The sequence below is a fragment of the Danio rerio genome, chromosome 8 (genome assembly GCF_049306965.1).
Source record: "Danio rerio strain Tuebingen ecotype United States chromosome 8, GRCz12tu, whole genome shotgun sequence".
NCBI classification, from domain to species: Eukaryota; Metazoa; Chordata; class Actinopteri; order Cypriniformes; family Danionidae; genus Danio; species Danio rerio.
Genome location: NC_133183.1, coordinates 27548706 through 27576658, shown reverse-complemented (window position 1 = coordinate 27576658; position 27953 = coordinate 27548706). Strand labels below are relative to the sequence as shown.

The 27953-nt window shown below is 35.9% G+C and overlaps 1 protein-coding gene across 3 annotated transcripts in view; it reads left to right on the top strand.

Annotated features, from left to right (window-relative positions):
* sema3ga (sema domain, immunoglobulin domain (Ig), short basic domain, secreted, (semaphorin) 3Ga) overlaps window positions 1–27953 on the top strand; it is a 54098-nt gene that overhangs the window by 18755 nt on the left and 7390 nt on the right. For all 3 annotated transcript variants that reach the window (XM_073909426.1, XM_005167031.6, NM_001014823.1), the window contains 15 exon segments: window positions 13121–13281; window positions 13771–13833; window positions 13962–14081; window positions 14410–14503; window positions 16841–16960; window positions 17087–17232; window positions 17333–17447; window positions 18307–18376; window positions 19260–19404; window positions 20633–20855; window positions 21608–21696; window positions 22168–22209; window positions 22300–22457; window positions 25096–25163; window positions 25243–25370. In XM_073909426.1, the coding sequence (XP_073765527.1) occupies window positions 13121–13281; window positions 13771–13833; window positions 13962–14081; window positions 14410–14503; window positions 16841–16960; window positions 17087–17232; window positions 17333–17447; window positions 18307–18376; window positions 19260–19404; window positions 20633–20855; window positions 21608–21696; window positions 22168–22209; window positions 22300–22457; window positions 25096–25163; window positions 25243–25370 (1742 nt within the window).

The following is a 27953-nucleotide window of genomic DNA, read 5'->3' as shown; positions in this document are numbered from 1 at the left end:
TAGAGTGAATAGACAGGAAGTTGAGCAGCTGTCTATCTAGTGCAGTTTTAACAACCTGGTGCTAAACAAGCTAAAAACAGTTGAGATGGTTGTGGAATTCAGGAGAAACCCCCTGCTCTCCCCCCGCTCAGCATCATGAACAGTACTAGTGGAGTCATTCAGGTTCCTGGGCACCATTTTTCAGGACTTTAAGTGGGACACTCACATTCTCTCAATAGTGAAAAGACCCAGCAGAGATTCTACTTCCTTCGTCAGCTGAGGAAATTCAACCTGCCACAGAAGCTTCTAACACATTTTTACTCTGCTTTTAGAGTCAGTTCTATGTTCCTCACATAATCACACATAAGTAGGCTGCAATGTACTGTTATGACACCTGATAGGATTATTTGTGTGCACCTGCCCAACCGTCAGGACTTGTACATCTCCAGAATGAGACAACGGGCAGGTAACATCATTTAAGATTCCTATAACCCAAGCCTTGATCTGCTCACATCCTGACGCTACAGATCTCTATGCTCTAGAACAACCAAGGATAAGCTTTTTTCCCTCAGGCAATATAGTTAGAAGTAGTTTATATACTTTTTATGATATATTATTTTATATAATTCATTCATTCATTTTCATTTGGCTAAGTCCCTTATTTATGAGGAGTTGCCACAGCGGAATGAACCGCCAACTATTCTGGCATGTTTTATGCATCGGATGCCCTTCCATCCGCAACCCATTACTGGGAAACACCCATACACTCCCACATTCACACACACTCATAGTAGGGCCATTTTAGATCATCCAATTTACCAATAACCTATGTCTTGGAATGTGGGGTAAACCGGAGCACCAGAAGGAAACCCACATGAACGCAGGGAGAACATGCAAAATCCCCACAGATATGCCAACTGGATCAGGCGGGACTTGAACCAGCGAACTTCTTGCTATGAGGCGACAGTGCTAACCACTGAGCCACCATATTGCCCCTATTTTATATTAGTTTTAGTTTTTAAATTTAGTTTTTAAACAAAATAAAAATGTATGCTGGGTTGTTTTAAGCCTGTTTTAGGTAAAATTTGAAAAACAATGGTTAGGTTAAATTTTTTAATTAAAAATTTATCTCAACCATTGAGTTGTCCCGTATTTTACCAGTATTTGCTAAAGATAACCCAGCATTTTGCTTCTTTTTTCACCATAATAGCAGTTTGTTGAAAGAATCACTAAAGGTGAGAGCTGTGAGATGGTCCGACAACAGTTATTAATGGCCGACAATAACAAAACATCAATTTCACAGTGAACTGTTTAATGCCTCAATCCTCAGTGACCCTTATGACGATTCCAAAATTGAATTGACCCCCCTGTTCATCACAAACAATCCAATCAAGATGTGGGTTAAATGTGCCTCGAAGGAAACTCCTAATGACGTTAGCAGGATTCATGCCAGAGAAAGCTTTGTTTCCAATATCAATCACCTCATGTTTCATATTTCCCATCGCCCTGGGCTCATATTCCTCCTGCTTGTGCCCTGATAAAACCTAATTGAAGAGATGACTGGGCTAAATTATATGTCCTCAGTAATTTGGATGCAACTAGTTATTGTTAGCTTTGTCTTGTCTTTCATCAGGCGGCTCTGTAATTCCTATTTGGCTGTGATCCATTCCATTTCTGCTCTCCCATTTTCCTCAATTGCGATGTATTTTTTTCTCTCTCCACCAAAGATGTACTATTAACCCTCCTCTCACCCTCAATCCCACCTTCTTCTCCTTCAGTTCAGAAATAGCTAAGCGGATAAATGCACTTGTCTCGTTGGCCTGTCTGTTTTCTGCTGTTATCTGAGATGGATTGTTCATTGTTTGCCGCCGGGATGCTCTTTGTTTCGGAGGCGCCTACAGATGAGGGAAGGTCTTTGTGTAACTCTAGAAAGTGGACCCAACTAGAGACTAGGAGAACAGAATGAGAAATTGGCAGAAAGAGCGAAAGAGGAATGTGATATTCTACAATGGACTGAAAGCATTCAATGTGTAACCTTAGCCTGTTGTGATTATGCATATGACTATAGCTGCCAATCAGTTTAATAATTTATTTTGATTTTGATATGCTGATCGAATATTTGTGCAACCCAGGCTCACTGGAAATAAGTGCCCAGGACTACATTTTTGAGAACTGACAAATATTTTCCTGAACTACATCTCTTGCAGTTTGTTTTTACAAATCCACTAGAGGGTGTCATGTACAGTTTTGACAATCTCAAATATGTTCCCGAGGCACGTTTTTCTCTATCGCGTCCATGAGAGAAGCTTTTCTGCTCGTCGTTGTGCAAAATATATGCTGATATATACTGGCTTGATATCAACTGACTCACCCACCTCCTTCCCTAAACCCAACCAATAGTGTTTTTAAAAGCATACTAGAAGCAAAAAGCCATTGTGGCTGTGTGCTTTTACCATGATCTCCTCATTTTACCTGGTTTCTGGAACTGTCCTTCACCAGACTCTAACCCTGGTCCACTCCTCCTCCCAAATCTGGCGCTATTGTCAGTGAACTACCAAGCAAACCAGTCATTATAGAAAAGCCGTCCATTCGGAGGTAAGAAATCAGTGGAACCACCCTGTTGTGTTCATTTTACACATAAAATGCAGACATATGTACCCGCAAGCACATATTTCACGGTTCTCAAAAATATACACCAGGGAACGTTTCCCAATAAGTCCGTGTTGGAGTTGTGTTATTTAAAATTAGACATTCAAAATTATTATACATTTAAAGAAAATGTGCTATTATATAAAAATGTTCATTCCAATCTAACAGGGAAATGTAAATGTGTTGTCAGAAAAGTGGCTAAATGTAAGAATTCATATGATTTTATTTGAATGAGTGAAGTTTATTTAGGGCGATGCAGTGGTGCAGTAGGTAGTGTTGTCACCTCACAGCAAGAAGCTCCCTGGGTTGCTGGTTCGAACCTCGGCTCAGTTGACATTTCTGTGTGGAGTTTGCATGTTCTCCCTTCATTCGCGTGGGTTTCCTCCGGATGCTCCGGTTTCCCCCAGAGTCCAAAGACATGCCGTACAGGTGAATTGGGTAGGCTAAATTGTCCGTAGTGTATGAGTGTGTGTGTGTGTGTGTGTGGATGTTTCCCAGAGATGGGTTGCGGCTGGAAGGGCATCCGCTGCGTAAAAACATGCTGGATAAGTTGGCGGTTCATTCCGCTGTGGCAACCCTAAGTTAATAAAGAGACTAAGCCGACAGGAGAATGAATGAATGAAGTTTATTTATAAACTAACTTCATGAGGATCAAGTGCTTATGATTGTTCACAGCTGGTCTCGCATCAGCTGATGATTGATTCACCAATCAGATGATTCCTAACTACCTATAAGTTTTCTTATCTCAGTATCTTCGTCTTGAAGAATACCACCCCGCACTCCACCCCTAGTCCCCCTCCTTTCCAGATGGGCGACATGGCGGTGCAGTCGTTAGCGCTTTTGCTTAACAGCAAGAATGTCTCACGTGAGTTTTTCCCAGGTTCTCCAGGTTTCCTCACACAGTCCAAAAACATGCAACCAAAGTAAATTGAACATATTAATTTGACACCATAGCCAAACTCTTAGCAAGTGTACATCTCTCCATAGCCATCCTATATCTGTCTTTAATCAGAAATAAGTCGGGGAGTTCATCGAGATCTACCTGAGCTCAAACTCCCCTCTTGCCCTGCAAACAGGAGGGAGCCCAGGGCTTGAGGATCTCATAAGCTCAGGGCTCTCTCCAGGGACACCATGCCAAACAAGCGATATAATCAATCATCAGCTAAATGTGAACTCTTGAAAAACATGCGATTTTATAAAAGAAGGCATGTCCCTAAACCTACCTTTTATCAGGATATGAGAAAATATGTAGTCATTAATATGTACATATTAATATGTAGTCATTTTTGATTGCAAGTTTTTGGCCCAATTTAAAATTTTGGATTCATTCTGTGATATTTGTGTGTGTGTGTGTGTGTGTGTGTATGTGCCTTCCTTATGCTGTGGGAACAATGTAGAATGTCCCCACAAGTCTAGAAATAAAGATCACTGTACAAGTGAGTGTGTTTAGTTTGTAAGAATTGAAATATTGCAAATATTCTGATATCTTTGACAATTCAAAACATGAGCTGAAAACAGAGACTGGTAACTTCACAACTCAGCAAGGGGAATGCGGAAAAACCAGTTCCTGCTGCATTTGCATCTGAGTCTGCTTCATCCCCCCAACTCACACATATGGTCATTTCAATGTTTGAATGTTTTAGATTAACCAAACTGACTTTAACTATCATGTTTGATATCATTTGAAATGTCTCAGTGTGATTGGTACAATGGTCTCATTCTCTCAGAAATAGACATAATCAGAACAATAAATATATAACTTCAGGCATCTTTTGAACCACTGAGAGGGGTGTGCCACTAAGTGTGAATGCCTTTTGTTCACACCCCCTTCCTTGAGGGAATTCTTGGATTACTTAAGGCAAGGTTTGAGAAAAATTCAGGGCGATTCTGCCTAACCAGATCAGCCCATAACATGGGGTCTGCCCCATGTTATGTATATTTCAAAGTCAGGTATGCATCTTTTTCATCTTGGATTTATCTTTGATAATTTGATGTTTTGTATTGATCATTTATGAATTGACTGATTGAATTGGCATAATACATTTACCTGACTAATTAATTGTAATGTTTGACCATATTTTGCTCATTCTGTAATTATTAATTCAAGTAGATTACGCTGTATCCTTGTTTCCGCACGTCTTGCGTCAGGTCAGTAGACGGACTAAAATCCAATTGAGATAGAGCATTGGCACACTAATTGTGTTTTAGCGATCCGACTGACTCTTGATATTGATTCATGTGTACTTAGGTGGAAAGGGCGATAACTTCCGTCTAGGTCAACAAGGTGTTGCACGACTAACCTAGATTGGGTACCCGACCTTTGTTTGAAGGTAATATTATTCTAAATTAAGTTCATATGGGAAACCATGGGCTTGGTGAAAACCAAAGTTACTATAGAGTCCAGTAGTCGGGTACATTTATATTAATGCCCTAACCTCTAATTAGAAATGATGATTGTCTTAACTCAAAGGTGTACATCTAAGCGGGACTAACTAAAGTATTTTAGAACGAGCGCGCTGGTAGCGGCCATCTAAAGTATTAGTCAATTTACCTCTGTTTAATATTCAAGACTGACCGGAGTGTGACCGTGAGGGACGCCTTCGGCCGAGGCGATTTCTCTGAGCGACATGAGCACCCGAATGAACGGATGTAATAGTTACTAGTGAAGACAAACGGTTCAAACATTTATCTAAATTACATATTGATATAATCTTCTTAATGTTTTATAATTGGAGTCAGATAAAACGAGGATAAATATATTAATATTCTAAACCACCTCATATTAAAATTGGAGTCAGATTTGAGTTAAATCAACATTGTGCACTGGAAAGACCGAACATGCAGTGAACCTTCATCCACCAGTGGACACCGGCATTGGGCCAACTGGGGGGACCTTACAAGTTGAAATGAGTGGCAAAATTCTATTTATTTATTAAAAAAAAAAAGATTAAAAACATAATATTAAAATATATAAACTTAGTTATAGATGTGGGGCGACATGGTGGCGCAGTGTCTAACGCTGTAGCCTCACAGCAAGAAGGTTGTTGGTTCGAGCCCCGGCTTCGTCAGTTGGCTTTTCTGTGTGGAGTTTGCATGTTCTCCCCGTGTTTGCGTGGGTTTCCTCTGGGTGCTCTGGTTTTCTCCACAGTCCAAAGAAATGCGGTACACGTAGTGTAGTGTATGTGAGTGTGTAAAAGAGTGTGTGGGTGTTTTCCAGTGTTGGGTTGCAGCTAGAAGGGCATCCGCTGCGTAAAACATATGCTGGATAAGTTGGGTGTTAATTCCGCCGTGGCGACCCCCTGGATAATAAAGCGACCAAGCCGGAAATGATATAAAATAAACAAATGAATGAAGTGATAGATGTAAATTATTTAAATAGTTAGAATAATGTTTAATAATCAATGCTTATGTATGTGTAAAAGCCTAAATGACATCTGCTCATTATATAACGTGATTGATCGTGGCCATTCAGAACTCCTGTAATTATTTTTGATTAATTCTGGGTTAATTGCTTTTAAACATACAAGTTCGGGAGAACAAACTTTCATTGGATCTCTCAAATGAATCATCAAAAAGAATTAATGAACACTGTTTTTACTTGTACGCTCAAATAAGCAAATTTAAGCAAGTTTGGAACAACAGTCAATGACAGAAGTTTATTTTTTGTGTTAAACCAATCCTTTAAATATACATTTAAAAAATTTTAATCATTGTAAAAAATGTGTTTGCATGTTCCTCACATTAAATTTGTACAATTAAACAGACCGTTTCTAGTTCATTAAAGGCGTTTTTTGTTTTTGTTTTATTTTCTGACCGATTGTCTATTTAAAAGTGCGCAAGACTGCATGTTTGTGTGTGTATGTTGAGTGCCTGTTGAATTTCCGTCTCAACAAAGACTTCCTGCAGGATGTTGTATCACTAGAATTACGTGCTTCACCTTTGTACCAGCGCCTTTGACCCATGGTTGTAGTGAACTCTGTGTTGTGTCCACTTTGGTTGAGCGCAGGTTTGTCAAAGGTGGTGCGTCCGCTGTTCTTTCCTGACGGTAAAGGGAAGAGAGGAGGAACAGGATTGTACACAAACCCTTTCCCTGTTGCCCACCCAGTTCCGTGTCCAAACAGATATCCGATCATTAGCGGTTATTTTAGCACCCTCTCTAGAGCATCCTGTAAGCACACTCTCAAACACACACACACACACACACACACACACACACACACACACACACACACACACACACACACACACACACACACACACACACACACACACACACACACACACACACACACACACACTTACACACATAAATATACTGTCAGAACATTAAAGTCGTCATCAAAATTTGCCCACATTTCCTGTACCCAAACATTTCCATGGGTGTGTAAACATCTGTACGGATCATCTACCAGAGAAAGATGACAAAGCACATTTACAAATACTGATCTTTCTTTTGTAATTTCAGGTTTTGGTCAGTTTTGGCATAAACCAGCCCTTTTTCAGCAATGTAAAAGGCTACAGTGAGTTTGTTTTTAGCTTCATTTAAATGCACAGAGCATCGAGAGGCATCCAGTAGGTCAACCCTTGAAATATTCAATGCTTAAGAGCTCATCAGACACACTGAAAATGACTCTTGCCCTTTAACCCACTCACCCACACAAAGACGGCAATGCCTGAATGTTGCTTTTATAAGTGCTCTAAAAGAATAGATTACAATTTAAAATATATTCTCTGACGTCACGATTTATATTTATGTGTTTTTTTAAATTCTGTTAGCTACTTTTAATGCTTTAATGCTTTCAAATTTAGAAATTGAATCGTTGCGACCATTTTTAGAAACTATTAAAAAATGTTTTAACTTCAGAAGAGTAAAGGTTGATGATAACATGCACTCCTTTTTAAAATCTTTCTGTAAGATCTTGTAGAGCATTTTATGCTTACCAAGACTGTGTTTATTTGATTAAAAACAGCATATAATAATATGAAAAATTGTTTGTTTAAATTTATAGTTTTTTTTATACTTTATATATATATATATTATACAAAGTTCCATCGTGACTTTAGGCTGGCTGATAGGTAATGATTGATCTCTTCTTACATCATCAACTCTAGGTTGGTTGCTGCTGCCTTAGCAGCCAATGAACTTGCTCCTTAACTTTTTAAATGGCTTAATGTTGTTTTACACTAGGAAAACAGCTGAACACAGAAGTTGCACCACATTTTCGGAGACCCTGCTCCACCCCAGCTGTGTATATGTAACATGTTTATCATGTTTGCAGCAGCACTGTGGTATATTCTCAGACTGTACATCTGAGAATGTACTGGCAGTCTCTGTACTTGCTCTTCCATAAAAATCAAAGCAGCAGGAGTGTAGCAGATCTATGCCACATCAACATTGCCATATACATATTTGTTACCATAATAAATGTCTTAGAGGATTATCATGACAGAAAACATATAATTCATTCCTGTGGTAAACATTTTTTGCATCACTTATGTCCTAATGTCTCAAGATCCTTTAAAAAATCATTCTAATACGTCTAGTAATTTGCTGTTCGAGCCTTGAGGCATACATTATTGTTATTATGCTTTTATCAAACAGTTGTGCTGATTATTATTTTTTATTGAACCATGAATTCTTTTTTACAGGATTATTTAAATAGCTAATTCTGAATAACTGAAATCTTTTGTAACTGCATGTTTTAAATTGAATGCATAACATCAATACAGAATCAACACAGAATACTGGTATAATAGATATATAAAGTATAATAGATAAATAAATCTTACTAACTCACTGGACATCTTATTGGACTTGGTAGAACAGTGGCAGTTTAGTAATAAGAATATAAAATAAAATATTTAAATAAATAAAATATATACATTGCAATGTTTTGCTAGTGTTTATTTCTCACCAAGGCTGCATTTATTTGATCAAAATACAGTTAAAGTGTTAAATAAATACATTTTATCATTTGCTGCTTGAGAAACATTTATTATTATTATTATTATTATTATTATTATTATTATTATCAATGCTGAAAACAGTATCAGTTTACACATTTCTACCTCCTTTTAACACCCTCTTTTTCCCTCCCCTCCATGACAGCTGAAGTGACTGTAATTAGATGTTGCTATCATAAATCCAGTAAATACAGATAAATAATATAAACTTAATAGATAAAAAACACAAACATACAGAACATAATAATAGTAAAAAAATAATTAAATAAAAAATACATAAAAACAATACCAATACAATAATAATAATACATAAATAAATCAAATAAGATAATTACACTTTTACCCTGTCTCACCACAATGACCTTATTCATCCTCCAGAAAAAAAAAAAAACAAATTTCCCCAATTTCTCTGATAAACATCCAATTTATCAAGTAATTGATATGTCATTTTTTCATATGCTGCCACCTTCCACAATTCCATAACCCATTCTTGAAATAATGGTGGACCTGCTGAACGCCATCTCCTCATGATTTGCCTTCCAATCATGATACTTATTTGAACCCACTCAGACATCTTCACACCAGATCCCAACACGAATGGGTTTCCCAGTACATATATGTTAGGACAAAATGAAAGGCAGCATCCAGAAACATCCTGAATGTAATTTTGCACTTTAATCCAGAATTCCGATATTTTAGAACAGGACCACAGGGTATGCATTAAGTCTCCTTCTTCGCTTTCACATCTCCAACATTCAGCAGAGTCCTTCAACCCATGCCTGAAAAGCCTATTCAGAGACCAATAAAAACGATTAAAAATTTTAAATTGTATTAAGCGTACTCTTAAATTTTTGACATTACTGTTTTGGCAATTTTTTTCCAATGTTCATCGCTTAATGTACAATTTAGATCTATACTCTAAACCGTTTCAAAGAGCTGAATAGAAACTACAACCCATCTTTTCCTCTAAACATTTATAATACACTGAAACTTTGTGCCCTCTGCCATATGCTGAGCTGCTTAATATTTTTAAGAATGGAATCATTTTTTCAGGATTAGTTAAATGAAAAATTAATATTGAAACTGAAATATTTATAATATTATGTTTTTTGAGTAAATAAATATATAGTTTTACTAAACAAATTTCAAAAAAAATTTCTTTAAAAAATTATGAATTAATTAAACAAAATAAAATAAACCAAGTTTAGTTTGATAAATAAAACTCTTAGTGATTGGAAATTTTATAGAACTTCTTAGAATAGTTGGTACTTAGTCTAATGCTTAAGAGTTGAGTGTAAGCGGAAGTTCAGCACATCACTGGACATAATGTGGATGAATCAGTCAGAATCATTTACAAAGGGCAGATCAGAGTATAATTAGTCATTTATAATGAAGCAACAGGACTTCATCATCAAAGCAGAGCATGGCATTGTGTAACACCGATCCTGGACAGGGCAAGAATACAAAAGAAGAGTTTGTTGTAAATGTGTTGGAGAGTGAAAGAGATCAAAGCCTGCTTTCTGACAGGACTAAAATGCACCGAGACGCAAGACTTCCTTTAACACTCTTCTCATGCTGGTGTGGCTATTGTTACTTCTGAATTAAAAAGAAGGGAAGTGATATTATTTACTTTTGTACACACTCCATTACTAACCATTTTTTTTTTTTTTTCAATTGTCAGATTGCACATTGACATATATATTCTGCAGAGGCTTTGCAAATAGATTTACAGTCTATTCAAGGCACTCATATTCATGCTTCAGCTGAAATAGCTCTGACTAAATTATTGAACTTGTGATTTTAAAATCGATATTTATTCGAATCAATATTTTACTATTAAATGAAAGATACTAAACTGGATGTTTATGCACGTCATGTTTTTTTATGCAATAACTTTCATAATCTGTGAAGCTCCTAAAGGTGTAATCTTCATCCAAAAAAATATATTATTGTAGTCCAAAATAAATCATATATGAGCACACTCACATATATTTTTGCTACTTGTTAAAACTACATATTTAAAATAAACTGAATAAACATAATTCTAGAGGGTTTTTTAACAACTTAATTGTGGTATGTTCAATCAACTTAAATTTGAAAAAACAATAAGGTTAATTTAATTGATTTGTGTTGGGACAACGTGAAACATTCCTTCATGTTGTCCCAACACAAATTGATTGTGTGAAATCGAGCAATTTCTTCACAGTGAGAAGAAAAGCACTATTGTTCAAAAGATTGTGGTCAGCATCAGTAAAGAAATTAAAAGGAACCTAGTTTACCCCTTTTACAAGATGTAAGATAAGCCTTTGGTGTCTCCAGAAAGTTTCAGCTCAAAATACCCATCAGATTATTTTTTATAACCTCCATAATCTGCTCATTTTGGTGGCTTAGTACAGTGTAGCTGTTTTTGTAGCCTGTAGATTTAAATGCAAATAAGCTGCTTCTCCCGGCCCACCGCTCCTATACGCATGTCTGCTTCTCTTGCATTACATCAGATAAACAGCAGTCAGTGATAGAGACAGACACAGATAAAACTGGAATACAGCTCATTAGTCAAAAACACCAAGTAAGTTTAGTATTTGTGGTGGAGTTTATTCAAGCCTTTCTTGAATGGGGATTAGTCACACAGAAATGTTGTTTGCAGTACACAAATACACACACACACACACACACTGTGAAACACACACAGAACACACACTGTGAAACACACACAGAAACACACACACACACACAGAAACACACACACACACACACACACACACACACACACACACACACACAGAAAATATATAACTTAAAGGGGCTAATAATTTTGTCCCTAAAATTGTGTTTGAAAAATTAAAAACTGCTTTTATTCTAGCCGTTTTATACAAATAAGACTTTTTCCAGAAAAAATAGAATCTGACATACTGTGAAAGTTTTCTTGCTCTGTTAAATATCATTTGGGAAATATAAAAAAAGGGAAAAATATTTAAAGGGGGCTAATAATTCTGACTTCAACTGTATATATATATACACACACACACACACACACACACACACACACAAACACACATGCGTGCACATACACACAACCACACATGCACAAAATATATAAATATGCATATTTACTGACAACATGCAGCTGAATTGATTATAGCAGTTAAGAATTACATAGCGATTTTACTGTCTTTGTTACAAACACGCTCTGTTTTAAAAAACGTTTTAAACTTATAATATTTAAAAAGATCACAGAGAATTGGAACAGATCTTATATTCCCAGTTTCTTTGCCATAAATGTTCTCTGGACATGTCTATACATGTTATTATAGAAACATGGAGCCTGTCAATCAATTCAGTGGGCTGGAAAAGCTGCACTCCTACATCACGTTGCGATGGACCTCAAAATCACTGAGAATTGGATCCTATTTTAACATCAGAAAATTTTTATTGTGTTTTATTGTGTTGTGTTTATATCACTCCAATATGACTATGGACTGTGACTTACACAGAGTTCTGTCCAAACAGCAATAGTTGATTTTCATCATAGTTGCCCTTTAGTACTTTTATTCAGCAAAGATGACTGAAATTTGACAAAGACATTCTATTCAAACTTTCTATTCTTCAAAGATTCCTAATTGCAGAATTTATAACAGAGTTTAATTTAGTCATGAAAAATTGCTTTAAAACTAAAGGGCCTCTGATCATAATTCTGCTTTCTCTCTGGCCTCTGATCATAATTCATAGTCGACATAAGTCTACACAGTTAAGCATTTACGAAATATTAACTGCAATTCTTGCGTCAGGACCTGGTGCTCTTTTGAAGTCCTGTGACAGCCTGCATAAATGTCTGAGTAAATGGTCCATTTTTAACTCTGCTCAATTACTTCATTTTAATCTTTGCCTTTGAAACTGAATTGGCCAAAATGTTGAAGTTTGACGGCACTCAGGAAATGTGCCTGAAACATGCATTAAGTGCAGTTTGATCTCAAGAGCCACAAATGTATGCTTTCGGCTGTTCCTTCCACCTTGAAGAAGAGCTTGCTGAGAAGAGGTAACCCAGAAAACCACTACTACAAGACTTTAATTTTAACCATTTCATCTGGAATAGGAAATGCTCACAGACCTGTTTAACCCATAACAGAGACAGTGCATGGGCTCAGACAAAAAGCAGACTCATGAAGAGAGAGTTTAGAGCACCACCTATAGGACAAAATTACTTTTACCTTATTTTCTGTCTCACGTCCAGGGTTTGAGATTAACTAAATCCCTTTTTGTTTGTTAGTTTGTTGGAGATGGATTTTACTTACACTTGTAGGTAAATATGACTTTAATTAAGGTTGGGAAAAGTTATGAAAACTTTCTTCTTTCTTTTTAAATTTTGTCAACTACTGATTACATTCATTTCAAATACAAAATAAAAAATTCAAAAATTGCTGTTTCCCAAAACAATAACAATGTTGTATCTTCAGAAAAAAAGGTCTGAATTTATGTGTGTGGGATTGTGCCATGATATGTCATGATGATTTTCTATTTTGTCTTTCATCAGAGCTCATGGACACTCGGACAGCGAGGCCGTTCAGTTTTTCCTTCAACACCAGTGACTATCGGATTCTGCATGTTGATCCAGACCAAGGCCGGTTGTACCTGGGCAGCCGCGAATATCTCGTCTCACTGGACATGCAGAACATCAACAAAGAGCCTCTCATTGTAAGATCTTACTCACTCACTCACTCACCCGCTTGTTTTACTGGTGGATGCCCTTTCTGCCGCAACCCAGTCCTGAAGGAGCACTAACATATGAACCCCAGTGCTGGGAAACACCCTTACACTCTCCCATTTACACATGCTCATGCACTACAGCCAATTTACTACACTGTAAAAAGTGATTAGTTACTTACTAAAGTTGACTTTAAATAGTGAGTAAATCCATTTGAAATGGTTAAGTTGTATATCTCAATTTGTATAATTATGCACATAATCAATGCGCTTAATCATTTTAAGGCAATGGGTTTACTCACTTTTCCTAAGTAAAGTCAGCTAATCACTTTTAAAGCAATGCGTTTACTCACTCTTTGCAGTGTGTATTCAATTCACCTGACTAAAACACGCGATTGCATCCTAGCACTGACACTAGAACAACAGAAGTGTCATGTAGTGAATTGCTCTCATAATGCTGTGGGTGTTTTCTGTCTGTAGATCCATTGGCCGGCTCCGGCTCAGAGAAAGGGAGAGTGTCAGCTGACTGGGAAAGGCAGGCATGTGAGTTTACAACAGTTGCTTACTGTAATTGGTACTTACTGAATCAGTAAAGAATGCCAGACTCTTGATCTGAACAGTCTCAGTTCAACAGTGGTTTGTTTGTTTGTGTGCATGTGTGTGTTTTTCAGGGAGAGTGTGCTAACTTTGTGCGCTTGATTGAGCCGTGGAACAGGACCCATCTGTACACCTGCGGCACTGGAGCTTATAAACCCATCTGTACCTTCATCAACAGAGGCTGGAGAGCTGAGGTACACAAACACACTCACATGTATACACACTAATCTGTTGGGTTTTCATTTATTATGGGCACTTTCCAGTTGCCACTGACATATTGATTTTTCAACTGTACTGATTGTATATTCTGACTGTGATTTATGAGCCGTTTTCCTCATGGGGACCAAAAAATATCCCCAGAAGGTCTAGAATTACTAGTATAACTATATTTGTGGGGATATTTTGTCCCCTCAGCATTATGAATAACAGACACACATACATAAATGAATTTACTATGTATTCTTATATACATACAGCTTGCATTAACACATCTGGATGCTGTCTTTGCTCTAATGTCCACAGGATTATCTCTTCAGGCTGGTTCCTGGTTATGTGGACTCTGGAAAGGGAAAATGCTCTTACGATCCAAATCAGGAGAACGTTGCATCCCTGATTAGTAAGAAACAATTAATGAGGAAGCTTATGTTACTTTTATATTTTATGTAGTTCATTTTTTGCTCATCACAGAAGTAGTCAATCTTACCATAGTAGCTGTTGCCTAACATCAATTTCATGTTAAGGGCCCTATCATACACCCAGCCCAATGCAGCGCAAGGCGCCACACAGTTGTTGTTTGCTAGTTTCAGCTTGGCGCTTTGACGTTTTGCAGCATGCTGCTAAATAACAAAATGCATTTGTGCTCATATGTGTGCCCATAGGCCTTCTGGTCTAAAAAAGAAGGTGTGTTGAGGCGCATTGCTGGTGTGTTGCTATTTTGAGGAACTAAAATAGACTGTTCAATAGACCAGATCAAACCAGGTTTATGGTCCAGCGCAGAGCGCATTAGTTCTGCACTTTGCTTATACACTGCTTAATACACACAGGATGTACAGCAATACTCAAATATCTACCGTATGAAAAAGCATTCAAGGGTTAAAATATTACAAAACATATTATTTTCTAGCCTACATAAATATAAAAACCACTTTCATGCCTTCTTCATCTCAGGGGGCTTTTTCAGATTATTCATAACAATTTGCTTTTGTATAATGTTTTTATTGTTTGCAGTATTGTTTATTATATCCATATTTATATTTGTTTTTTAAAAAACAAGCTTAGATTTGTCCACCTGTCAGGTTTTAGACCATATCGTGCATAGCATTTGTATTTGAATAAAAATCACACTTTGAACACACTTCGTTATTATTGTTCATTCATTAGTTTGCTGGAATTTAGAACTGAATTTAGAAATTGTTTTGAAACAAATCTTTGCACTTAGCAAACTAAATTTATTATGTATACTCTAGTGGATGTCTGTGTGTACAGCACATTTCCCTATCGATGAGAGTAAAAGTGAAAGTAAAGAATGAGGAGACTTTCTCTCATTCTCGCGCTGTAGAGGTTCTGGTTAACTGTTTTCTTACTAGTGAAGCATTCAGTTTTTCCTCTTACGAAGTCCACCAAGTAAATAGCAAATGCACCATGGCGCGAGGCAACTGACTCTTGAAGGGAATGGGAGATGAGACTCTGATTGGTTTATTCTCAAAACACTTATAACTCATAAAGAGAATAAGCTCAACCCTGTTAGACCATGCGCCATGGCGCAAAGCGGATTTTTCCATCCTTAAAATAGCAAAAGTGGATTCTGACACCTCTTAATGCTTTTGCGCCCTGTGCTTTGGACTTTGCGCATGGGTCATCAAAATAGAGCACTACATAGTACAAAATACAACAGAATCATAAGTTAGCACAGTTTTAACATATATTACAATTAAACTTAATCGATTTGTGTTGGGACAACATTAAGCAGTTGTGTGGAACCCAGCATTTGTAAGGTGCACTCAAAAAGTGAGGTTTACTGTTTGTTCAAACTAGTAATTTAAAATGAGCTGAAACAACACAATTCTTGAGTTTTTTAGAGGGACAACTCAATAGTTCTATGTCAATCCACTTAAATTTGTAAAAATTAATAAGTTAATGTAATTCCTTCATGTTGTCCCTACACAAATTGATTATGTGGAACCCAGCATTACAGTGAGGAGTAAAACACTATTGTTTGTTGTCAGTATCAGTATGTAAAGAAATCAATACTTTTAATCAGCAAAGATGACTGGACAAAACAAAAGTGTTATTAAAAACATTTATTATGTTATGATTAAAAAAACAAACTTTCCATTCTTCAAAAAGTTTACATTTTATTGCAGAATTTATTACAGAATTTAATTTGGACATTTCTTTAAAACATCTTTCTCTCAGGCTGATCATAATTGATAAGAGTGAACGGTTGAAAGGGTACATAACATGACATGACATAACATAACATTTAAACACCTAAACATTTAAAAACTTAATCATAAATTAACAAAACAACATAGCATAACATAAAATAACAACATTTAACTGACTTAATAACTTAATAATAACACCACAAAACAATCATAACAAAATACTATTATTAGTCAAGACATGTAAATTGTCTTTTTACATTATTTATATCATAACTTTTATAAGCTGATAAGCTTTGGACCTTTTTTATTGTTATTGTGTTGCTACAAAATTGATCTGTTAAAATTGAATCTAGCCAGTGCATATGTAATTAAACGAAACAGTTAAAAAATATTTATAATATTTAATTTCAACCTTACACTAAAAAGTTTCTGTCTGATGTTGAAATAAGCATAAAGAATCACCAGCAACTACGTAAACTTTTTAAAGGGCCAGTATCCTAATCTAATGTGTCTGTTGCAGAACATGTAGCTTTGACCGGTTTTAATTCATTAATCTCTTCCTGCAGATGGAAACCTGTATGCTGGGGTGGCGGTGGATTTCATGAGCACTGATCCAGGCATCTTCAGGACCATGGGAAGCCGTCCTGCTGTGAGATCAGAGCAGTATGATTCCAAATGGCTGAACGGTAAACAACTCAGTTGTTCATATTTGGATTGCCAGATGTAATTTTAATGAGACTGACAACAAATATTTGCTCAGCTGTTTTAATTTTCATCAAATATTTAAACGAAGGCTCTTGTTTATTTCCTAGAACCTGTATTTGTTCAAATGAAACAGATCTCTGACAGCTCGGAGAAGAACGACGACAAGCTTTATTTTTTCTTTCGTGAGAAGAGTCTGGATTCTGGTGGCGGAGCGAGCCCCAGTGTGTTGGCCAGAGTGGGCCGAGTGTGTCTGGTGAGCAACATCCGGCTTCATGTAACCAGAAACCGCAGGTGCACAGGAAACAGTTCACAGCTCAGTCAGTCAATAAACCGCTGTTTGTGTTTTATGGCAGAATGATGAGGGCGGACAAAAGTCTCTTGTGAACAAGTGGACAACTTTTCTAAAGGCCAGGCTGGTGTGCTCAGTGATGGGAGATGACGGGGTGGAAACCTTCTTTGATGAACTGAGTGAGTGTTGTTTTCCTTCTCAATTTATGTAGTGTTGTATAACAGTCGCTAAATTACTGTGCCATCTAGTGGTGTTATCATGTCATACTCTAAAATATTAGAGGGTTATTTCTGGCCAAATTTGGGTAAAATATGGAAAATGCTAACCTCTGGATTACATTTTTTTAATGAAACTTTTTTACCAAACTTTATCACAACAGTTAATAATCATATTTTGCCCAAATTTTGCCTGAAATAACCCTGAAATCTTTAGTGTGACAAATTAACACCACTAGATGGCACAACTGCTATTCAACACTATAAACTGTTCGTTGTTTAGAGAGCATTGAAGGCATAGTTCACCCAAAAATGATAATTTACTCATTGTTTACTTACCCCCAAGAGATTCCTTTAGAGTTTCTTTTTCTGCTGAACACTAATAGAGACATTTTGAAGAAAGCTCAAAAGTATAATCATTGACTTCCATATAGGGAAAGAAAATAGTATGGAAGTCATGGTTACTGGTTACAGGTTTCCAGCTTTCTTTAAAATATCTTTCTTTGCGTTCAAGCCAGACCGGTTTAGAAAAAAGTCAAGGATGAGCAGATGACAGAATTTTCATGTTTTGGGTGAACTTGGGTGTCTTTTTAAAAATTATTCCCTATTCTGACATATACAGTATACCTGAGACCAATGAACAAATTTACAACAGAAACGTATAGTTTCCTTCATGAATTTATTAAATTGTTAAATGGTTTAGATTTATGATTGTATTAGTAAATGCATCATCAGAGAAAATTGTAAAAGGGAAATTTAAAAAGGGTATTTTTAGTATTGAAGTTCAGAGACAGTTCTGACATGCCTTTCTCCTTTTTTCTAGGGGACGTGTTTATCCAGCCCAGCCAGGATGAACGAAACCCTATTGTATATGGTGTCTTCTCCACTTCTGGGTACACTTTCCTTTATACATTTTCTTTATGTGAAATTGTAGTCATTTATGGCTTTTTGTATTTTTCTATTTCTATTCCAGTTTGGGATTTAGATGTAATAGTACTCAAAAATAAAGGCTTAATACATACCTCAGATTTAAAGTGATGGGTTGGTATGTCTTTAGTGTTGCAGTGGGTAACAACTAAACCTAAAATTGCTACTTATTTTAGTGGTTTACTGAAACATTTTGTATCTAAACAAACTGTTAACTAGAGAGCCCTGCTACTTGCACATTTACAGATATGATTAACAACACAGCAAACAATAATATTGTATTCAAACATGTACATTACAAATATGACAACGTTTACATTAATAACAGTCATGTTTCCACTCAAATTTGTTGTCATGATGTAATAAACATTATGGCATTTATTTGAATATACTCTCACAGTAAATAATTAACATATTACTAACAGTTTGAGTAACATATAATGCCTAATAGGCTACTATGGTGTAAAAATTAAAAGAAATGCTCTTTATCATGTTATCTTGCACTCATATGCAATCAAAGGGTGTCAAACCATCATTTGTTGTTTCAATTTTCTGAACAACTGAGCTAAACTTTACTTCTTGTCAAATGTAAGACACAGAAGGTACTGGTGAATATTGGACTGGAAGATTTTCATATAGTATCCAGTGAACTGTTAGATCAAAGACTGAAACAATAATATTGATTAGTTAAAATGGTATTTCAGATTACATTCTGCACATTCATATTCATGTTCAGTACATATGCGTATAAAACCAACAGCTACAAGGTGAAAAGTTTCTGCGTGAATAAATGGCATCGCTGCTGCTTATTGTTTCTAGGTCAGTAATGTTTTCTTGTTTTTGTCTCAGCTCTGTGTTTAAAGGCTCAGCAGTGTGTGTCTACTCAATGGCTGACATCCGGAATGTCTTCAATGGCCCTTTTGCCCATAAACACGGACACAACTACCAGTGGACTACATATACTGGAAAGATTCCCTATCCTCGTCCCGGAACGGTGAGATTGTTGTTATTACCGAATGTGCTTTTGTGCTTCCCAAATAGACCACTGATAAATGAGTTATATACGGATCACATATTTAACATACATGCTCATGATTGGATTTCACAGATATAAAACAAACAGTACAAATTTGTACAATGCTTTGTGCAAATATACATACATTTCAGTATTAATTTTTATATATTAATATACAAAATAATTACTTATAATTTTTAACTGTATACAGTATATGTACATACATACCTGTTCAAATATATTAACTAGAATTTTACATACATTTTATATATTATTTTATATATAATTTAATATAACGTACATATGCAGTTGAAGACAAAATTATTAGCCCACCTGTAAAATTTTTATGATATTTTTTTTTTATATTTTACAATTGATGTTTTATAGAGCAGGAATTTTTTCGCCCCATTTCCTATTATATTTTCCCTCTGGAGAAAGTCTTATTTCTTTCAATTTGGCTGGAATGAAACACAAAATTAAGTGGGAAAATTTAATGACTGCTTCATCAAGCAGCTTGTCAATATTATTATATTTAACAAGTGCTTGATCGATATTATTAGCCTTCTTAAGAAAATATCATTTTTAAAAAATAGCTACAGACCAAACAACTGTTGTTCAAAGACTTGCTTAACTAATCGAACTTGCCTAGTTAACATAATTAACTTCACTATGCATTTTAAGCTGAGTACTAGTATCTAGCAATATAACTAGTAAAATATTATATTCCATCAACACAAATGAATTTAGTTCTTAGAAATTCATTTATTTCCCTTCAGCTTAGTCTCTATTTCAGAGGTCACCACTGCGGAATGAACCACCAACTATTCCAGCACATGTTTTACGCAGCGATGACCTTCCAGCTGTAACCCAGTATTGGGAAACACCCATACACACTTATACACTATGGCCAAGTTAGTTTATTCAATTCACTGTAGAGGAAACCAATGTACCCGGAGGAAAACTCACATGAACACAGGGAGAACATGCAAACTCCACACAGAAACGCAAATTGGTTCAGCCAGGGCTCGAACCAGCGACCTTCCTGCTATAAGGCCACAATGCTAACCACTGAGCCACCAAGCCATCCTAGAAATTCATTAATTTAAAACTATTATGTTAACGACACTGATATATATTACAGTAATTTCTAGAACCCAGGCAGCATGTTCATTTATCTGACTGACGACGACTCTGTTTTTCACATTAGTGTCCAGGAGGCACATTCACTCCTGGTCTTCAGTCCACTAAAGAGTTCTCAGATGAAGCGGTGAACTTCATCCGTGCTCATCCGCTCATGTACCACCCTGTATATCCCATTCACAAGCGCCCTCTTGTGGTCCGATCCGGTGTGGATTACCGCTTCACTACTATTGCGGTGGACCAGGTGGATGCTGTGGATGGACGATACGAGGTTCTTTTCCTGGGAACAGGTGAAACTGGCATCCACCATCTGGCAATGCTGCCTTTAGTTTATAAACTATCTGTTCAAACAATAAATGTCAAGATGCAACAATCAGTCATTTTATCTTATGTAGTGTGTCATAATTGGATTCTTCAGAATGTGTGCTGACAGAAAGAGTAGCGTGTTTAATTGGTTTTTTTTTTTTGTTCTAGCATACGTAATGTTGACCAGTAGAAGCACAGAAACTCTTCTATGCACATCTTTCAGACATGACAAAATGAAAGAGGGATGATGTAATAGTGGAATTATGTAATGCCTTTTATTTTTGGGCTTTTCTGACGACAAGACAGCCAGTATAAAAATGTCCGCTTCTGAAGTCATTATTTGTTTACATGCTTATTTCCGCAAGTCAGGCACTAGTTCCACTTTCTTTATTACATCGTGCACGTTTAAACCAAAGATAACAAGTTGGCAGGGAAGCAGTGTGTAGTAAGACTTTTTTTTGGCAACAGTGCAATCACATAATGTGACTCGGTGACTATAAAAAAACAGTTTGAAAAGTATGAACCCAGCATAATGTCAAAACAAGATCTTCAAGTGAATACGACAGATTTTTATCACTTATGTATGACTTTCATTCTACAAAGTCATTTTCTTTTCTGTGTCATTGTTCAAGTGAATTGTTCTTGCAGTTAGTGACATTCAAGTGCACTTGAACATCTGGTGTCTGGACAAATGCAGTGTAGATTTCAACTGTTTGTCTTTTCTGCCACCCTACAGATCGTGGGACAGTCCAGAAAGTTATAGTTCTACCTAAGGATCCCACAACAATGGAAGAGCTCACTTTGGAGGAAGTAGAAGTTTTCAGGGTAAATTATATTACTGAAACCTTTTGTATACCTCATTATGTTACCCTCAGTATTAAAAGGGATAGCTCACACAAAAAAGGAAAATTTTCTTTTAATTTACTTACCCACTGGTCATTCAAGATTTAGGTGACTTTTTTCTTCAGTAGAACATTCAAATGAATGATACACTGAGGTCTTGTGAACCAAATGATTGGTTTGTGGAATAAATTGAACGTTTTTTATAATACTATTAGTAATTACTTCTTACATAGGCTGATCATTTTGCTTTTTGAGACCTCAGTGTGTCAAAAAAAAAAAAAACTCTTTAATTTTCTACTGACGGAAAAAGTCACCTACATCCTGAATGACCTATGGGTGAGTAACTGAACAGGAAGCGTTCATTTTTTGGTATCTATCCCTAAAGTCACTTTTGTAGTTTTCATCTGGTGTCTAATGTATATTGAAGTATGCTAGTCTGTTCTTTATTTATAGACTCCTGCTCCTGTCAAAACAATGCACATATCAGCCAAAAGGGTAAGAAAGATAAAAAACAATGTCATTTTTAAAAATGTATTACTGCAAATGACATTAACATGTAACTTTTTTTTCTTTTCCCACTATTAGCAACAGCTGTATGCATCTTCAGAGGTGGGTCTTACCCAGATGTCTTTGCACCGCTGCGGTGTGTATGGAAAGGCATGTTCAGACTGTTGTCTGGCCAGAGACCCATACTGCGCCTGGGACGGAGACAACTGCTCAGCCTTCACACAAGCCACCAAAAGGTCAGACCACCTGAATTCTTTGAAATTGCTCTTACTTAACCTTTGCCTCATAGCTGATAGGAAATGAGCAGATTATTACTAGTGATGGAAAGTTCAGATCATTTTACTGACTCTAACATTTGAATCTTTTTTCCAGTCATTTTGTTAAGTTTGCCAAAATATTATCAAAAGTGCTTCCAAACTCATCTACAACTAGCCCAAACGTTGATCACAGTACAAACAAGTCATAACTAGAATGCTATAAGAAAGAGAATATAACTATTTATTGTTTACCTGGTCTTTTGTCTGTAATTATGTCAGCTCACCTCTTCTGACATGTCTTCAAATTTGAGTGGTTCATTTACTTGACTTTGACAGTCCCATATAGGGCTCTATTTTAACAAAGTCAAAAGCACAGGCAAAAAAGCATTAAAGGCGTGTCCAAATCCACTTTTGCTATTTTAAGGATGGAAAAATATTTTCTGCGCTGTGGTGCATGGTCCAACAGTGTTGAGCTTATTCTCTTAATAAGTTATGGGTGTGTTTTGAGAATAAACCAATCAGAGTCTGAGCTCCCATTCCCTTTAAGTTTCGTCGCGCCATGGCGCATTGGCTATTTACATGTCGGACTTAGTAAGTGGAAAAACTAAACGCTTCACTAGCGAGAAAACAGTTAAACAGACCATCTGCAGCACGAGAATAAAGAATGAGCCACCTCCAATCGGCCCTTACCTTCACTTTCTCTTTCTCTTTTTCGTAGATAAGGAAACGGTGTTGCACACACAGGCATTTATTAGCCTAAATAATTCATTTTGTTTTTTGACAAATATAAATAATCATATAATAAATAATACTAATAATAATAATTGCAAGTTGTCATGAATAAAAAACCAGAGATGAAAAAGGCATGGAAGTAGTGGTTTTTATATTTATGTAAATTTATGTAATTTATTTATTTATTTTTTTCATTTGTAAGGATATTTATGTATTGCTGTGCATCCTGCATCTTTTAAGCCATGTGTAAGCGAGGTGTAGAACTAAAGCTGGACTTTAGACCTGCTTTCAGCTGGTCTATTTTGGTTCCTCAAAATTTCAACTAATTGATTAGTTTACCTTTCCAGTCTTCCGTTTTTTGAGTCGTTTGATCATCACATGACAGCATGTAAAGAGAGATGACTCAAACCGACGACTCCAGAGATGAACGAAGTAAATTTTTTTTCGGCTCTGACTGCATATGATTAGATTCTGTCTTTCACGTGACGAACAAATGACTCAAACCCGATAGAAGACTCAAAAAAAGAAACCAATCTTCTCTTCCACCTGCACAAATGTGCGGGTGCACAAATGAAAAAATAACTCCATGGGAGGACTCATCGACCTCGAGTTATACAAAAGATTCGTTCAAAATGTACAAATTATTCAAGAACGACCCATCACTAATTATTACATTTTTAAATTTTATTTGAGTTTCATTTCTCATAAGTTGGGGTTTCCCGGGTTTCCAAACTTTTCAGCTTGCGACCCCCCCAAAAAAACTTGCAACCCCCACTTATCCTCGAGGTGGTTATACTGTAAACATACTGTACAAGCATTGCACACAACAGTGCACACACACCAAAAGGAACTGCATAAACAAGCTTATTCACAACACACACAAAAATTACAGTCATTAATTTGTTTAATTTAATATTAATCTCACTTAATGAGAATTGTGAGCACAGTGTTTACAGCACAAGACTATTTTTTGGTTTAATTTTGGAAACCGCCACTTGGAGATTGTCTTCTTTTAACGTACGTGACGTAGGTTTTAAAGACCTAACATTGTGCCATAAAATCAATCTGCTGCAACTAACACTATTGCTTTGTCATTAATCTAGCGTAATAACCCCAGGGGTTGCAATCCAATAGGAAAAGAATTGAAAGACTGATGGCTTTTTATTTGCATGTTGTTATTTTATATAGCTATTAAATCAGAGATGCCCAAAGTGGGGCCACGGGCCAAAGTTGGCCCATTGTAACCTTCGATTTGGCCATTTGAGAAGAGAGTGAGAATGATGGAGAGAGTTAGGGAGAATGCCTTTTACAATCGTCATTTATAATTTAACTTGACCTGTTTGTTTTATTGCTGAGCTACAAAAAATAAACTGAAATTAAATGTTGTTTAATTAATCTGAGTTTTTAAAATGTATATACTGGCACTCGATGTATGGAGGACTATAAAGCAAATTAAGACAAAAATCAATGCAACTCCTTTTTGTTTTGTATAAGTTATAAATTTCATTATAAAATATAATGTAAAATATACTTTATCAGTTAATTTAAAGCAATTTTTCATAATGTTTAATAAAATATTATTAAATAGATGAGGAAGTAACACATGGCAACTATATTTACCTTTGGCCCACTAGCATCAATCCAGTTTGGGTTTTGGCCCTTCATAAGAAAAAGTTTGTATCCCTGTATTAAAAAGTATTTTTATCTTCATTAGGTTATGGATAAATTTGGTAATTGTAATAGTTTAATAACATATATTATATTTTTGAATTCACTTAGCGACCCCCCCCCACCCCCGATTGTCTCGTGACCCCCACTTTGGAAACCACAGGGTTAAATGACATGGAGTTTAACAGTATGGATGTTGCTGCACTGCTTCTTTCAGGCGGAGTAGAAGGCAGGATGTGAAACACGGCGACCCTTTGCGTCAGTGCCGAGGCTACAATGCTAAAGGTAGAAAAGACACAGAGTTTATCAGTGTATAGTGTGATGTGTAGGTGTGCATGACTGTAACCTATGCTGTGTGTGATAGTGGAGAGGAGACTGAAGGAGAAGGTTCAGTTTGGTGTGGAGGGCAGCAGCACGTTTCTGGAGTGTGTGCCCAGATCTCCTCAGGCCACCATCAAATGGCTCTACCAGAAAGAGGGACGACGGAAAGTGGTATGATTTACAGTACATGCTGATGTCAAATCACCAACCAGACAAATTCAACAATATATAAGAACATTTTCATTTTGTCAATTGAAGGGATTCGCACACCAAAAATGAACATACTGCCATAATTTACAAATCCTTCACTTGAGTTACACCTGTTTGATTTCCTTTCTTCTGGTGAACGCAATTGATATATTAATGAATGCAGGGAAAAGCAGCCATTGCCTTCTAAAATATAAACAATAGAATATCTTGTTTAAGACATTCATAAATCTGTAGAACTACTACAGTGGTCAGGGAATTAGAAATTTTGATTGAACTATCCCTTTAAAATACACAATGCTGATCAAAAGTTTGGATTGAAGTAGATTTAGATTTTTGTTTATCTTTTGTTCTTGGTAATGACATGTTAGATTGATCAAAGGTGAGAGTTTATCATTTTAGAACATTTATAATTTCACTATAGATTTCTGATTTCACACTAGATGAGGTGGTTGTAAAATGTTATGTCATTCGTAGGGTGTTGCTGCTGTATATGGTTGAAAGTTTGTTCAGGGGTCCATTCCTAGCTTAAATGATCTAAGATGATTTGAAAGATCCTGGATCTTTTAGTCTTGATAACTAATCTCTGGCTAGTTTGGTTCTTCAACCAATATCGCGAATCAGATTAAAAGGTCTGGATGAACTGATCTGAAATCATTGCGTGTGTTGTGAAGGACAGATCTATTAATTCACAAAATTATGATCAGCAATGCAATAATTGGCTGACATTACAGCAGCGTAATGACATCATCTGATTAATATTAACTTATCCTTGTGAGAAAAATTATATAAAATTTGTAGCAAATGGTTTGTTAAATGTGACACGCAATAACTTTCCACCTCTGTTGCGGGCAACAGGCTTTACACTTTCATGTGTCAAGAGTATTTAGCAATTTATTTAGGGTTACATTTAGAGCGAATTTTCTTTATTATAGTAGCCTAGGCTTATTCAAGTTTTAAGTAAAGAATAACTGACTAGAACTGAAACCATTTTAAAATCCGTAATGGTGTTTGCAACTTTTGCGAAGCAGCAAATCACTGTCATATTAGCTGTTAAAACTGCATAATTTATTATTCCTTAAAAAAAACAGTCGAACAATGAGCATGTCTATTATCACACACAAACTGTAATAAAGCTGGTACCTAAAATAGTACATGTTTGTGTATAAAACGGCCATATTAATAAATGTTCTCTTTAAACCCATTAAGGAGAACCCACCCTGTGACAGTCTTTGAACTTTTATTTTTGAGTGCAGATTGCAGAAGTTTTATTTATATACGTTTTAAACTTAAACTGTATATTAAACTTTAAACTCTTAAAAAAATAATAATAATTCTAATAATTATGACTTCAACTATATATATATATATATATATATATATATATATATATATATATATATATTTATATATATTTATATATATATATATATTTATATATATATATATATATATATATATATATATATATATATATATATATATATATATATATATATATATATATATATATATATATATATATACATACACTTTCTCTTTTTTAAAATATTTCCCAAATGATGTTTAAAAGGGCAAAGACATTTTCACAGTATGTCTGATAATATTTTTTTTCCTCTGAAGAAAGTCTTTTAACTTGGCAAGAATAAAAGCAGTTTTTAATTTTAAGGTCCAAATTTTTAGCAGAGGGGCTTATAGATCAGGAGGGCTAATAATTCTGACTTCAATTGTGTATGTGTGTGTATATAGATAGTATATATATATATATATATATATATATATATATATATATATATATATATATATATATATATATATAGAGAGAGAGAGAGAGAGAGAGAGAGAGAGAGAGAGAGAGAGAATTTTAACTATCTACTTTTTTCCAAGCGTATATAACTACTGCTGTAAGAAAATATCAGCATTTGGTTCATACTTTCAGTATTACCTTTGCTTGAAAAGACCCGATCTAATCCTGTTTATGTGAAGTAAGCCTGCTACCAAAACAGTTACTATGACTACTCTCGAATGAGTTTTGGGGTCCATTCTTCGTACATGGACTACTCAATTAGTAGTATTTGGTTATTGACATGATTCAGGATCATGTTGTTCTTGAAAACTCATCCGAGAGTTGTTGTCATAGCAACAGTTCTGGTAGTTCAAACGTGCTCGGGAGCAGGCTTATTTTATATAAACAAATCATCAATAACCCAATCCAGCTAAATGAGTTATCCACGTACGAAGAACTGACTCCAGGGTGGTTGCAAAGGCATTTTGGTTTGTTGCTGAACAAAAAGTTCTGTGAGTTTTTGCTATGCGGTTGCTAGTTCTGGGTGTTTGCTATAGTACTTCAGTGGTTACTGTGTGTTTTTTGGTTGGTTGCTAGAAAACGGGCCCAGTTGCAGCAATGAATATACAAAGGTGTTTATTGACGGAATTAAGCACAAGGTTGATGACAAGGTCCACACAGTAGGGACAATAACACAAGGAAGCCAGTGGTAGGGACAAGAGGGCACCAAAAGGTTTAAGAGCAAGGGGCATCCTGTGGTG